Below are 15988 nucleotides of genomic sequence, written 5' to 3'. Positions count from 1 at the left end.
CCTGGCGTTCCACAAGCGTTCAAGCTCTGCTCAGGAGGTCAGCCAGTGGATTGGAGTGCAGCGAACTGCAGACGGCTGACTCCACGGAGCACAGGCAGACCAGGCGTGATTACGTGTGCCAACGCTGGTCGTGGCAGCAACCCGGAAGGACAAAACAGCTGGCAGGTTCCACTGCCGATTGATCAGCCACTGCTGGCAGAAAAACATCTAATTGGCACACCCAGTAGGAGAGGTGGGGGGTTGGTGACCTCACGATAGCCACCTAACAGCAACTTAGCCCACAGATGAGGGGGAAAAGCACCCTGAACGCAGCCCAACAGGCAAACACAGCTCGCACGGCTCACACAGCTCACACCAGGAAGTGAGGAAGCCCAGGGGCGGGGTCTACTCCGGACTCAGCGGCAGAGGCTGTGCCAATGAGACTGACCTACTTTTATACACAGCTCCCCCTGCCGGGATTGGTTAATTACTGCCAGCCAGGAGAGGATCTCCTCCTGCTACACTAGGGATGATTTATTGCTGGAGATTCACACTGCGCTCCTTAGGTTGCAGAGAGCTGGTTCAGTCATTTCTTTTTGTTGGGTGCCAGCACACATAGGAATATCAGGTAATGAAATGGCAGATGAAACAGCAAAAAAGGCTCTAAAATTAAAAGATGACAATGTTATTAGAATCCCAATAGGTAAAAGTGAAGCAAAATCAATGATAACAGCAGCGGTACATCGAGCATGGCAAACCATTTGGGACAAGGACAGGAAAGGGAGACATCTGTACAGTATCCAAAGCTCAGTAAGAGTGGAGGATACGAAAGGAAAAGGCAGGAAGGAGGAGGTGGTGTATTCACGGCTAAGATTGGGTCACACAGGGTTGAGCAAAACTTTGTATTTGATAGGTAAAGTGGACTCAGATCAGTGCAATGTGTGTAATGTTCAAGAAAGTGTGGAACATGTACTGATGGTGTGCATAAAGTATGAACCTCAGAGAATAGTTTTGAAGGACAGGCTGTATGAATTAGAAAGGCGATGGAGCCTACAAGGTCTGTTAGGTAGGGGTAATCACAAAGGCGTTAGGGCATTGATGGGGTTTATAAAAGGAACAGGGCTGTTCCACAAGATATAAGGGTCTGGTTTCCTATTTTTTTTTCCCGCGAATACGGTGATTAGAATGTAACCGGAAGTACATCTACCCAGAGATACAGTAGGTGGCGGTATGCACCTAAGTTGTTGGTCGCCACCCGCCATTGTCCCAAGGAAGAAGAAGAAGAAGAAGAAGAAGAAGTCATGGCGGCTGTGTTGCTTTGTCTTTCAGAGGAAAGATTTCATCTCCTGCAGCAACAATGAGTTCAGTTCAGGCTTTGAGAGAGTTTATCAAGCAGCGACTAACTGCTGCTGCTGGAGAAATATTCACCGTGTTTCAACAAACTATCGTCCAGTTCGAGGAGGAGATTTATCGACAGAGAAAACTTCTGGAAATCAACTGGAAATCTCAAATCAACTTCCACAGAACAGGTATTGAAACGTGAGAATGAACACATGAATGTGACTGCTGGAGGATCGTTACATTTATTTTAAAGCATGCAGACAGAAACGAGGCTGCAGCTGCAGTTCTTGTTCACAGTGAAGTAACAGAAACCTTCAGTATTAAACAGCTTCTGTATCAGAAACAGAGGAAACGGTGTTTGAGCTGTTTGCAAGTCGAGGAAGTGATTTATTTACACTCAATCTGAGCTAACACGCGTTTGTGCAGATTTTACGAATCACGTTTATAAAACAGACATTTCAGTCAATCGTTTAGAGTAATGATGCGTTCAAGTGATGCTCGGAACAAAAGTTTGAACCGTATCATATTGGAAACTTCCCACAAAGGTTTCAGAGCTCAGAGAAAGTAATGTTGCATCCAGACAGTTTTCCTATTTATCCTTTCAACCCCACAGGTACTTTCAGTTTTACTGAAATGAGCAGATTTTTTTCTGTTTTTGAATGTTTCTGATTTCAGTGTGTCCTGTTCTGTTTCATCCACCCATCACTGTAAAACCTTCACATCCATCACATCAGTGACTTTTGTCTTGTTTCCCTCCAGAGAGTCCACAGCAACACAATGGTAACCAGCAGACGAGCTCCAACCACTCTGTGAGAGACTTGACCACCCAGAGACTCACTGCTGCTGCTGAGGAAATATTCACCCTGTTTCAACCAACTGTGGTTCAGTACGAGGAGGAGATTGGTCGTCAACGCAGAATGCTGGAAATCAACTGGAATCCTCAAATCAAGTTACACAGAGCAGGTTTGGAAACGTGTGAATGAACACATGAATGTGACTGCTGGAGCTTCTCCGTCATTATGGCGCTGTAGGCCGTAAGATGAACCCTGTTATCGTTTCAGCTCGCTCCGACGTCGGCGAACTACACAATCTTTAGCTCATAAAAAATAAATACTTATGATAAGCTTACAGCAAAAAGTTCGTCGCAAAAAATCCTGCCGATTATTTATTACGAGGCATTTTATACGGAACTAGGTTCTTCAGCGCGTAATGACATTTTGTTCCGCGAGTGGTGGTGCGACTCGTCACGTGATCGTGCTAGACCAATCGCGTAGCTGGATTATGTCAACATTCCGGAAACATGGCGTCGCCCATAGTTTCATTCAGCGTTACCGATATAGAAGAATTCTCCCAAAAGGTGTTCTTACGTGGGTGAAATGGATACTTAACGGTGTTTTGTAGCTACCTAACCGCCTCTAAGAAGAACAATCTCTGTCATCTCAGGCCGGAGAGGGGGGCGATGCTGATTAAGGCTCGTGTTTTTAACACCTTAGCACTTTACTTTCTAATCTATTGTTTCTAATTATTTTTACTTATTTTTATCCTGGAATGCATTTTAAGTGTGAATGTGAGCACAGACTGCCTTTTAAATTTCCCCTTGGGATCAATAAAGTATTTATCTATCAATCTATCTATCTATCTATCAGGCAAATAATGTGCAGTTTTACTATTCATGTCGTTTTGATCAATAAAAGACAATAGTTATGACAGTGACCATTCATTTATGCAGTCGTTCATTTATAATTCATAACTGAAAACAACAGTGATCAACCACAAAATCTGGGTTGAGGCAAGCAAGGTGAAATTTTAATGTTCATGTTAATTTGTTCAATAAAAGGCAATAGTTATGACAATGACCATTCATGTATGCAGTCGTTCATTTATTCATTCATAACTGAAAACAACAGTGATCAAACAAAATCTGCATGAAAAACATGTTAACAATATATAGGTCTAAAATACAATCCTCAGGCACTACACAACATGCTAATCCTCACTGTCTGCATCAGGACAGTTGTCATCTTCCCTCTCCACGATTTCCTTAGTGTTTGTCCAGTTGCAACACCTGCACAGATCTGTGCAACAGAGTCCTGCAGAGACACATGAACATCTGCCTGTCTCACAGGCACTCTCTTTGCAACTGCAGTGTATCACATGCAAAACACTGTGAGGTGCTGGATTCCTTGTTATCCATGTGACTCGTAGGTCTCCATCTTCCAGATGCCAACCGTATCCAGCAGGTGATGGTGCACCTATGTTTTGATTCACACAAGACCTCATGATTGCAGCCTGATAATTTGCCCTTTTGCAGTGCTGATGGAGGGCATCACTTGTAGTCTTCCTGCCTTGACTGTGTATTTTTCCTTCTTACATATAATGCACAGGGCAGGAAGGACGGGCCCAGAGCTTGAGACGGGCAGGCCTGAGCTTGATCGCAGTTTCTGCGTAGGGTTTGTTGGACTCGGTGTCATTCTGCTCGATGTTGATGGGATGGCCTCGCCTATTGAGGAGCTTTCCTTATTATCTCCTCTCTCTCTCTCACGGACGAGACGTCTTTCCGCTTCGGCAATTGCGCTCTTGTCAATAAACCTCCGATAACATGTGGGGTGGAAGGCAGCGTCCTCGGGAATGTTTTCAAACTCCAAATCAAGGCAGTGTTTGTAGTTTTCAGCTACGTTGTGGCACTCACCCCTCAACTCCAGCTACTGTCGTGGGCTGTTCCTATACGTATTCCACCGTGAGACTGTGAAATCCTGCCTTTTCTCTTGCTTCACTGAAGTAATGTGCATATAGCAGCGTTTATGCAACAAAGATTTCAGCTTTTTCTCACTTTCTGGCGAGTTTTCCTCTTCTTCCGTACTACTTGATACAACCATGCTCGCGGCCGTATTGGCTTTGTGTTTACCGAATCCGGCTACGCGATTGGTCTAGCACGATCACGTGACGAGTCGCACCACCGCTCGCTGAACAAAATGTTATTACGCGCTGAAGAACCTAGTTCCGTGTAAAATGCCTCGTAATAAATAATCGGCAGGATTTTTTGCGACGAACTTTTTGCTGTAAGCTTATCAGAAGTATTTATTTTTTATGAGCTAAAGGTTGTGTAGTTTGCCGACGTCGGAGCGGAATTCAATTTCTGAAAGACTTTTCGTGGTTCACCTTGCGGCCTAGCTGTGAGCAGACGTGCTTTATGGAACGATGACTACTTTTCCCCTCACTGGTCTGCCCAGTGAAGTTGTGGAGGTTGATGTTGTTTGAAGAGGCATTTCCTGGCAACATTTAAAAGCAGGATGTCTCATTATCCCTCCACCTCAGGTAGTGTAGTAAACAATTAACAGAATCTTGCAGGTGAGTGAATGCACCGCCTCAAAAAAGTTAATCCAAATAAGTAATCAATCAGCAGCTAAAGATGATCAGTAAGTAACAATGGGACTGTATAGTGTTTTTTAATTTTTGAATGAAAGTTTTCAGATTGACTGCTGGAGTAACAGTGTTTATTTAATTTGGAACTGTAGAGATAATGTTGCTAATCTTTTATCTTCTGCATTTGTTTCCTTGCAGAGCTCCAACAGGACCATGACTGCAGAGAGGAGCAGCTCTTTAAACAGGAAACAAACTACAGTCTAGGACAGGATGAACCAGAACCTCTACAGATAAAAGATGAACCAGAATCTCCGCACATCAAAGAAGAACCAGAACCTGAACAGATTAAAGAAGAAAAAGAAGAACCAGGACTTGGTCAGTTTAAGGAGGAGCAGGAGGAACCAGAATCTTCACAGATTGAGGAAGGCGAGGAACTCAGTACCAGCCAGAAGGGAGAACGATTTATTCTGAAGTTTGAAAGTGAAACCTTTCAGGTTCCTTCTGTTGAGGATCAAAGTGACCTGAGTGAAGCAGAAGTACCAGAGACTGAGCAGTTCCTCTCTCAGGACTCTGAAGTCCACCATGTGAAAAGACACATTGACTCAGAATCAACTGGAAATGCAAAGCTGAAAAAACTCAACATGTTTCATAGAAACAGTGTGAACAACTTTCATGTTTCAGAGAAGCAGGCTGAATGTGAAAAGCTTCTTTTTGAAGAAATGTGTGATAAAACTGACAATAAAAAACATCAATTATGTCAGAAGGTCAGAATGGTCACTGATGAGAAGATACTTTGTGAAACATGTGGCAAAAGTTTCAGTCAACCGAGTCATTTGTTGGTCCACATGAGAAGTCACACAGGTGAGAAGCCTCATTCTTGTGAAACATGTGGCAGAACTTTCAGTCAACCGAGTCATTTGTTGGTTCACAAGAGAATTGACACTGGTGAAAAGCCTCATTCTTGTGAAACATGTGGCAAAAGTTTCAGTCGGCAGAGTCATTTGTTGTTTCACAAGAGAATTCACACTGGTGAGAAGCCTCATTCTTGTGAGACATGTGACAAATGTTTCCGTCGACAGAGTGATTTGTTGCGACACTTGAGAACTCACACAGGTGAGAGGCCGTATTCTTGTGAAAAATGTGACAAAAGTTTCAGTCGACAGAGTCATTTGATGCGACACATGAAAAGTCAGAAACATAGCCATTTCTTCCTATAGGCCAACTAGGCGAATGCCTAGGGCCCCCAGGCTACCAGGGAGCCCCAAAGCTGCATGTTCAACCTCTTCAGAGGATAATTGAAATGTCCTGTTTTTATCTCTTGTGTTGATTACACCTCTAATATGCTTAAAAATAAACATTGGATGTAAATAAAATAAACTGCAATGACAAGCTGTGGCTGGTGCGTTTGTGGTATTATTAGTCTGTTGGACCGCACTGTCACACAGCAAGTGACGTCACATAGCGGCCCACCGACAGGTATGATGGGAATGATTGACAGCTACCCATCATTAGCGAGAGGATTAACAAAAAACTATTTTTTTTTTTTTTTTGGCAAGTTTGTTTGTCCCACATGCCAGCTAGCTAGTGTCGGATAAATGTTAGCTTGCTGCCGGCTGTTATCTTTTTGTCACAAACTCAGCTTTAAAGCTCATGTCCGAAGTTTGAAAGAGAGAGGTTTCTTAATCCAACGTCTCGAGGTTCTGCCCTCCCTCTGCTTTCGCGAGCTACCAAGCCACGCCCCTTTAATCGTGCTTGCGCATTACCTGTGGGATAAAAATGAGAGCCTCCGAGTCCTACAGCATCCTACATGTTTAGTTGTTTACGGTGGATGTTAGCAGACAATGGATCTATCCGAGGTAAGCGTAAAGTCTCTCTGGCTGTGCGCACACGTTGATTGACAGCATGACAAAGTGGAAGCTCAAAATCTATTGGCTGAAGCTGACCGGCACTTTTTCGGATAACATGGGGGTCTATGAGACGATGGCGTAGCTCATAAATAGATTTTTATATTGCTTTATGCTGATATTATATTATAGTATGTAACCACACTGACACATTTAAGCTCTGTTAAAAAAGATGGCCGACATACATTGGAAACGAACGGAAACTCCGGACACGAGCTTGAATGTTTGTCTCATGAAAGTTGGCCTGTCTTGCCATGGGAATGATTGGCTGACTCCGATCCCATAGACCCGTTTATTCAGATTATAAGGAGGGAGGGCACGTTTCTGTAGTAGTCTGCTCTGTCATCGTTCAGTGGAAGTTGTCTCTCACATATTTTACACTTTATGATTAGTTAGAATTAATTTACTAGTTTAGTGTGTATTGTATTTGTCATGCCCTCTGCCTCTCCAGCCATGTGGGGGCGCTCTGGGGCGGTTTTGGTTTTGTTTTCCCATTTTTGCATGCCCTGTCTCACCTGCTTGTCTGTTCCTCATGTTCTCCTGCCTGGTCTCCTACCTCGTTAGTGCCCTAATGTGCTTCTCCCGTGTCTACCTTATTTAAAGCCTGCATCCCTCACTTATCCTTGTCAGTTTGTTGTGGGTTGTCCGTGTGCTCTGTGTCCTTGCCTGCATCTCAGCTCTGCTGGCCCTGCGTTCCTGTTTCCGTGCGTCCTGGAAATAAACAAGCTGAACTCTGCCTGCGTGTGGGTCCTTCCATCCTGCACCTGTGTCAGAACGAACCGACCAACCCTGGACCCAGCGGGCAGTGATTTTTATTTTATTTTTTCTCCTGAAGCAGAGTGCCTCCCGCCTGAGCCTTCACCCCGACAGTGGCGGTGACCCACCCGTCATGTCGCTCCTGGTCGGCTGCAGCACTGCCGTCGGCAGCCCTCTCTACAGTGTGCCCTAGAGCCTCCTGTCTGCAGCTTTCTCTGCAGCATGTCCCAGAGTTTGCCGTCTGCAGCTTTCTCTGCAGCATGTCCCAGAGTTTGCTGTCTGCAGCTTTCTCTGCAGCGTGTCCCAGAGTTTGCTGTCTGCAGCTCTCTCTGCAGCTCGCCTTCGGGTTGCCAGCTCCCGGTGACCAGGTCCCTGCTCCTCCTCTCCGGATAGTCTTGGGGTCCAGCCTTTCAGTTGAGGACCCACTTGAGTTTTGCAACCCCCCTGAGAGACTTGTGTTTTTAGATTCCCCTGAGAGACTTGTGTTTTTGGATTCCCCTGAGAGACTTGTGTTCCTGTTTCTGGTCCCACCTGTTCCTGTCCTGTCCTGGCTGCTGAGGTGCAGCTCCTGTTCCTGTTCTGGCTGCGAGGAGTGCAGCACACCTGTTCCTGTTCTATCTGTTCCCCTCTGAGTCTGGTTTCTGTCCCGTGTCAACGTGCCTCGTTGTGCGCCAGGAGGCGCACATTAAGAGGGGGGTACTGTCACACCCTCTGCCCCTCCAGCCATGTGGGGGCGCTCTGGGCTGCATGCCCCATCTCTCCTGCTTGTCTGTTCCTCATGTTCTCCTGCCTGGTATCCTACCTCGTTAGTGCCCTAATGTGCCTCACCTGTGTCTACATTATTTAAAGCCTGAATCCCTCACTTGTCCTGGTCGGTTCGTTGTGGGTTGTCCGTGTGCTCTGTGTCCCTGCCTGCATCTCGGCTCTGCTTGCCCTGCGTTCCTGTTTCCCTGCGTCCTGGAAATAAACAAACTGAACTCTGCCTGCGCGTGGGTCCTTCCATCCTTCACCCGTGTCAGTATTGGGCTCTAATTAAAACCGTGCTTCTGTTTTGTTTTAATTGAAAGAACTGTTTAAAAGCAATAACAACCAAATGCAAGTAATGTGTTCGATTATTGTTTTTAATGCGATTTATAAGTATTGGGCATTGTTTTATTATGTTAGACTGTTGTGGCAGGGGTTCATTTGTCAGTTTTATTACTTTAGTACAATTTGTAAACTAATGCATAAAACTCTTGAAGTGGCAACTTTGTAACTGGGTACAAACTTTAAAAGGGACACTGTACCTCACAATGTTTAATATAAAATGGATTCATTTTAATTTTCTGTATTGCAACAACACTGTAATAATAAAATAGAGTATGCACTCACGATCTTTTTTTGCTTGATAACCTAATGAGCTTTGTCTTTGCAGGAGCAATTCTAAAATATTTTGGAGCTCCAGACATCAAGCTGAGGGATTGTCCTGAACATCCTGACCAGGAAGCCCCAGGGCCATCAGGTGTCTCAGGACCTCCTTCTGTCCAGAAGCTCCAGAACAATCACTTGCCGCAGAACCTCTTTCTGCCCAGGAAGCATCGACTGCACATTTAAATGGTCAGCTGCCCTTTCTTGGCTCAACCCGTAGATCCAGCTGACTGGCCCATCAGTTTTCTCTGATTCATTCAGAACTGATATAGTAGGCAGAGGCCATTTCAGATCAGTTCTGTTTTTACGTTCTCCCAGAAAAGAAATGGCAGAAGTTTTCACCATCATTATTTTCAAAGAACATTACTGAATGGGAAAAAGATAAGCGGACTTGGCTTATCTACTCAAAGAAAAACAATGCTTCTTTACTGCTTTTGTTGTAAATTATTTGCGAAGAAGAACACCAATTAGTGACAGAGCGACTGACAGACTGGAAAAACTTAGGTGCACTTTTGAACAGTCACGAAAGCAGCCGAGAAGAGGAACTGGCTTTGCTTCAGCTCAGGCCTCTGCTAAAGACGTGTGAGGAAATGAATGTGGAGGCTGTACTCAAAGAGGAAAAGACTAAGAACACAAAAAAGGCACTTTTGCCTATGAAGCCCCAGAAGAGCCTGTTGCAGATGCCATGAAGAGGCTAGAAGCAACATTCTTAATGTTGTTGTTGACACAGCCATTCAATCCTTAAAGGATAGGTTTGAAAACACTAGGTGAGGTGAGAGCCAGATTTGGAGGGCTGCTCAATTTCCAAAAACTGGATGATCAGGAATTGTGCAACCAGTGTGACAACCTCTGCAGGACATTAAGCACTGGACTGAAAAGTGAGATTGATGGAAAGGAGCTGGCTGTGGAGGTCAAACTTGGCAAGCTTGCCTTTCTGATGACATGACTGCTCTTGAGCTCCTCACTTTCATTCACAAAAAAACATTGGAGGAGCTGTATCCCAATCTGTGGGTTGCCCTGAAAATTGCCTGCAGTCTGCCTGTGACTGTAGCCTCAGCAGAGAGGAGCTTCTCAAAGCTGAAGCTCATCAAGACCTACGTAAGATCAAAGATGGGACAGGATCGCCTCACTGGTCTTCCAATACTCAGCATCAACCACGAGATGGGCAAGCAGCTGTCATATGAGGACTTTGCAAGTAGAAAAGCGAGGAAGCAGACATTTTGAATGCAATACACTGTGACTGTTACTGTGAATAGTGTGTTATTAGCTGTTATACTGAGCGTGAGACTGTAGTGTTAAAGTGACACTAAGGAACTTTTCAACCTTAATAACACATTTTAATATCTTTTGTGATGATACATCGACTTACAACTAGTTGAATGACCCCTCTGTCACGGGCTGAGGGCGTCAGTATTGCTTTCACTTGGACTAAGCAGCTGTGAGGAGGGTGGTAGGAACCCTGCACACTAAAAACCTCCAAATGTGCGGACTGCTTTACAGCATGCGTCACATCATGATATAACATTGTTTAGCCACCATTAGATTCATGACCTCGTCGCTATCCGTCCTTCACACAGCCACTGGAAACAAATGTAGGCGAGTTCAGTCTGACAGCATGCCACCGGGAGCAGCATTTTACGACGTCACGCGGTAGTCCTCATGGGAACTGTAGTATTCGTTCAAGCAAAACACTACCGCTTTTATCCACTGGCGCCGCCAAAATCAACGAAAACTGAAAGTTCCTTAGTGTTGCTTTAAGTCTTATTTTAAGCGGTTTGTTTTGATTGTTGCACTTTCAAGTACATGTTGATTTGTTATGTTTTCTAATTTAAAGTAAATGTTTTTTATAAATACTCAATCTGTTTTATTTATTGACATATACTGGAGGATGGTTTTCTTTGTATTATAGTTTTATCGGTTTAAGTTGCCTGAGTGGCTCAACCTTAAAGGTGCTGTAGGCAGGATTTTGCTAATCAATGCTAATTTTTCTGTGTTTTCTTTGGATTAAATGTTAGAGTATCCCATTGATAATCCTTTAGGGGTGTAGCATAATTGCACTACCGAGAGGGCGCAGCGTTTCCATCTGTCTCTGTTCTGAGCTGAAAAGGAATCTTGACAGCTCCAGGTACCTTTGACCAATCAGAAGAGCCCCTGAGGCTCTAAGCGTGATTAGTCGAGGGGCATTCGTCACACGTTCTTGTGGGAGGGGCTTAACTTGCGTAAGGGCGTGATTTCAGAGAAAACAGGACAGGATTGGCTGTGCTGGTTTTCAAATCGCCATCTTAGATGGGTCAAATCGCCATCTTGCTTAGGTAACCCTAAGGGGAAAACGCCGCAGACTACTACAACAGAAGGGATGGCATTCTATTGTCCTGCAGACTGTTGTGGACCACAACTTCTGGTAAGCAAAACGTCTTGCATCAATCAAATTACTGATAAAGAATGTTGTTACGATTGTGTGTGTGTGTTTGTGTGTGGTGTGTGTGTGTGTGTGTGTGTGTGTGTGTGTGTTCTTGTATTTCTATCCTTGTCGGGGCAAATGTCCCCACAAGGATAGCAAAACGTGGAACGACGTGCCTTGTGGGGACCTTTTTCCGGTCCTAAGTAGGAGAAACAGTGTTTTCTTGACCATGTTGTTGTTACTGAAAAAAGTAAAAGTGCAAAAACATTTCTTTAGGGTTAGGCTTTGTTGTGGTGTGGGTTCGGGTTAGGGTAAGGGTCAGGGTTAGGGGCTAGACATGAATGGGAGTCAATGGACGGTCCCCACAAGGATAGAAATACAAGACTGAGCGTGTGTGTGTGTGTGTGTGTGTGTGTGTGTGTGTGCGCGCGCGCACACCCAAAAAAAAATATATATATGTATGTATGTATATATAAGTGTGTGTGTGTGTGTGTGTGTGTGTGGTGTGTGTGTGTGCTTGTGTTTATGTTTGTATTCGAATTTGGGTAAGTGTTGCATCTGATTTGTATTTATGCTTGATGCTTGTCATTGATTTTTTTTTGTCATTTTTTTTTCAGTTTCACAGATGTCTTCATAGGATGGGCCTGGTTCCCATGATGCCCGAGTGCTTGCCAATTCCCGACTTTTCATCACTGCTGAGAGGCAGCAAAAACGGCTTACCTTTTCCCCAGAGAGGTAAGTGGGTGTTTACTGATGCTCTGCCCCCAAACTCTGGAACTCTCTCCCACCTGACCTCCGCACACATTGTCTCTCTACCCTCAGTTCAAATACGACTCACAAAACTCATCTGTTTCAGCCTATCATTTGTAATCTCACTCTTTCGTTTAATCACTGTGTTCTGTTTTCTGTTGTTTTTATTTGTAATGTGTTTTAATCTTTTGTAAAGCGTCCTTGGGTGCCAAAAAGGCGCTATGAAATAAATGTATCATTATTATTTTTATTATTATTACTGTACCTGTCAGAGAGCAATGCTTCTTCCTTCACTAATGTTATATTAAACCTGACCATTCCAATGTTGTGCACTATTATTGCAGAAATCGATGGTGGTGGATGGGGTGGAGATCCCTGTGCATCTCATCGGAGATGCTGCCTACCCCCTGCAGAATTGGCTGATGAAAGGATTCACGCAGCATCACCGGCTCTCTCAAGAACAGCAGATACACGCACTCTCTAAGCTCAGCCAGGATGGTCGCGGAGAACGTTTGGGCGACTGAAGGGACGCTGGAGATGCCTGATGAAGAGGAACGACATTGACATTACTGCCGTGCCCACTGGTAGCAGCCTGCTGCATATTGCATAACATCTGTGAAATACAAAAAGACTATTTGTGCCAACCTGTCACTGGTGTGATGGTGGGAGAGAGGCCAAACACTGCCCAGCTCATCTGGAGAACAACAGCAGCAAATTTCACACATGCTATCAGACTCATGCTTGATGATTTGATGTCATGTTATAGTCACGACGACGGCCTTCCTAAGTGACGTGTGTCCTATGTTGTTGCAGCGGTATAGACACATGAAGTCATGATGTGATGTGTCATTACATATAACACTGAATGTCCACAGAATAGACAGACATTTACGTTATCAGTGCACCTCTACAACGCCAGGGCCCAGTATTTCAAACATAACCCACCAGGATTCATCCTGGTGGATTGGATTAAACCCAGATCTGATCCACAATTGGGTATTTCAAACAGCATTTATTCTTGATAATTTAAACCCAGATTTGGAAATTCAATACCGCCTTTAATCCAGATTTGAGCCTGTGTTGGGTATTTCAAAACTTCAGTCCCTAGTCTGGATCAGTGTTATCCTGAAAAACAGCATTAAATTAATCCCACCTCAGGGTAGGATCAGGGTGTAATCCCATGTATTAGTTCCACATATCACATATTCCACTCGATAGAAAGCTTTCACTTGCATTTTTTTGATTTTTTTTTTTTAGATTTAGATTTTTTGGTCAAGAGCACAACGAACAAAAAAATTAATAATACCAAGCAAGACATGTATGTATATACAAATACACACACAAATACATACACATATATACACACATACACTATATACATACAGGGGTGGAAAGTAACTAATTACATTACTCGCGTTCCTGTAATTGAGTAGCTTTTTTGTGTACTTATACTTTTTCAAGTACTTTTTAAGAAGTGTAATTTTACTTTTACTTAAGTACAGTTTCTTTTATGTACTCCAGTACATTTGAAATCACAAACGCTACTGAGTTAAAAAAAAAAGAAAAAGAAAAAAAAGGCTGAAACAGAGAAGAGAAAACGCGTTCTGGTAATGAATCACGGGAAGGAGAGTTAATTGGTGCGAGCAGAGAGACTGACAACGGGGCAAGTCTCACACATGATGGCGAACATGGAGGAGGCAGGCGCAAGCATGTTGAAGTAAGTCATGTTTCTCGTTTCCTTTCCACAGTTAAACTGACACCGAACAGGCTAACTATATCCAAAAATAATGGATAGCATTGCTAATATATTGGCAACTAGCTAACTAATGCTGTTATTCGGCTGGCTAATCATGCCCGCAAGTTAGTGCCAGTCTGACGTGACGTGATTACAGGTATAGCATACATCCAGCAGCTGCTTTCTCCACCTGTGGTCTGTGCAGTCCAGGCATGATTCGGCAGCTTTTTAACTCTTTTACTGCTTTTGGTATGTTCCTGACAAATGCAAATTGCAAGCTAGTTATTTAGTATCTGTCTTAACCTAGTAATCCTGCATCTGAGAAAACATTGCAATTCATGATACAATCTTTTCACAAACGGACACTTTCTTCCCTCCGTTTTCCAAATAACTTTGCTCACACACCAGCACGAGTGTCCATGGAGGCAGAAAGCCAGTCTCCATTGTTCTCTGCTTACATGCAAACGCCAAACCGTAGTTTTTTTAAAGCCTCCACTTTCATGTCATGTCAGAGTGGAAGCCCTAAATCTTTTCCATTAGCATCCTCAAAACGAATTAACAAATTATAATTAAGTTATATCTGTTCTTTTATTAGATCATTATGTGGACCAACCAAGAGATATTGTATGAATACATTTATCATTTAGATCACAGTTTCTCTTGTTTATTATTGTATACGTTCATTATTGTACTTGATATGTTTTTGTGACCAAATTTGGAATTCTGATGCACAAATGCATTGGGTGTAGAAAACATATCTGAGTATAATAAATAAAATGCTGAGTATTTAATAAAGGTAGTGTTTTACATAGTAATGAAAATATTTGTATATTTATGTTCTCAGAGGAGACATCCATCAAAGCTGAAGGCCTTTGGTGACTGTGTGGCAACACGGAAACAAACACTGGAGCCTCCAGAAATGCTGCCCAAACAACCTGAACTGGATGACATGATGGCAGGTGTAGGCAGACGTGTGCCACTGGCAAAAGTGGACAAAGTTGTCATGAGCTTCATTTGTGTTGGGCTCATCCACCTTCAGTGGTAGAGCAAGTATATATTCAGACAGTTCATGTATATAATTGAATTTGCCTCACTACCTTTAAATAAAACAGTTTAATTGATATTGTGGCGAGATGAATCAAGTAAAAGGAAGCCAGACAACGCCACCTTGGGACTTGCACCCAAGGAAATAACTAAAAAGTAATGATTGGTGAGGACACTCAGGTTCGTGGCTTTAAGAAGCAGGAGACGTGGGTTCTGGCCAACAGAAAATCTTTATTAAATAGTAAACTTCAAAAACACATTCACTCTCTTTAAAAGAAGGGAAGAGGGGGAGCCCAAACAGGAGCTGAGGCTTACCGGTGGGACGGGTAGAAGAGGGAATGAAGGCCTCGGAAGGATCACCCCAGACACACGTGGACACTCTCACTCGCTGAAAATAAAGGTGAACACACTCAAACAAAAGCGGTGCGCAGCACATCACAGGGAGGGAGACCCACCACCAGGGACACCGATGCCGCCACCGTCGTGCTCAGCTTCTGAAAGCGGGAAAAGACAAGGGGAGTTTAAAAAGGGTTCTTCCCTCACATTCAAGCATTCAAGAAAAAGAAAATAACTAAAACACGAGGGGAAGGGCAGCCACAACTCACAAGTAAAATGAATAAATGCAAACCTGTAACTGCCAACCCAAACAAAACAAAGGTAAATGGAAAATAACAAAGAATGAACACACAATTAAAGAAACAATAACCAAAAGAACAACAAAATATACCAACACTGGTCTTCAACAAATTAATTACAGCAGAAAGAAAAATAAACCAAAAAGATTGCTTCCGTCTTCCGCCTGGCGTTCCACGAGCGTTCAAGCTCTGTTCAGGAGGTCAGCCAGTAGATTGGAGTGCAGGCGGCCGACTCCACGGAGCAGAGGCAGACCAGGCGTGATTACGTGTGCCAACGCTGGTCGTGGCAGCAACCCGGCAGGACAAAACAGCTGGTAGGTTCCACTGCAGCTTAACTGGCCGCTCCTAATAGATAATAGAAAGGGCAGTCATACCTCTGCACATACCTTCATGCACCTATGGGGGTATTTGAACTGCCTACCTGGCCAAAAGCATCCAAACTGATCACCCAGTAGGAGAGGTGGGGAGTCTGTGGCTTCACAACAGCCACCTAAACACAAACTGCTGATTACTACCAGCTGATCATGAATGGGGTGCGCCTCCAGGAGGACAGCTATACTCACTCCTCTAGCAGCAAGTTGACACCCAGATTCAGGGGGAAATGATCCCAGACGCAGCCCAGCAGGCAAACACAGCTCGCACGGCTCACACAGCTCACACCAGGAAGCGAGGA

General features: G+C 43.9%; 1 protein-coding gene and 1 long non-coding RNA gene across 2 annotated transcripts; one reads left to right on the top strand and one right to left on the bottom strand.

Annotated features, from left to right (window-relative positions):
* The first annotated feature begins 1321 nt into the window (after window positions 1–1321).
* LOC115394136 (zinc finger protein 287-like) lies at window positions 1322–5985 on the top strand. Its single transcript, XM_030099359.1, has 3 exons — window positions 1322–1508; window positions 2080–2283; window positions 4882–5985. Exons 1-3 carry the CDS (start codon window positions 1337–1339, stop codon window positions 5898–5900), a joined length of 1395 nt encoding a protein of 464 aa, XP_029955219.1. The 5' UTR covers window positions 1322–1336; the 3' UTR covers window positions 5901–5985.
* Window positions 5986–15471: 9486 nt separating this feature from the next.
* On the bottom strand, window positions 15472–15971 carry LOC115394163 (uncharacterized). The gene is made up of 3 exons (XR_003932018.1): window positions 15879–15971; window positions 15737–15805; window positions 15472–15660 (listed from the first exon to the last, which is right to left on the bottom strand). It is a non-coding gene; the product is annotated as an uncharacterized LOC115394163 (long non-coding RNA).
* Between the last annotated feature and the right edge of the window lie 17 nt (window positions 15972–15988).

Source organism: Salarias fasciatus, chromosome 9 (genome assembly GCF_902148845.1).
Source record: "Salarias fasciatus chromosome 9, fSalaFa1.1, whole genome shotgun sequence".
NCBI lineage: Eukaryota > Metazoa > Chordata > Actinopteri > Blenniiformes > Blenniidae > Salarias > Salarias fasciatus.
Note: the sequence above shows the minus strand (reverse complement) of the source record. Positions and strands in the feature narration are given on the sequence as shown.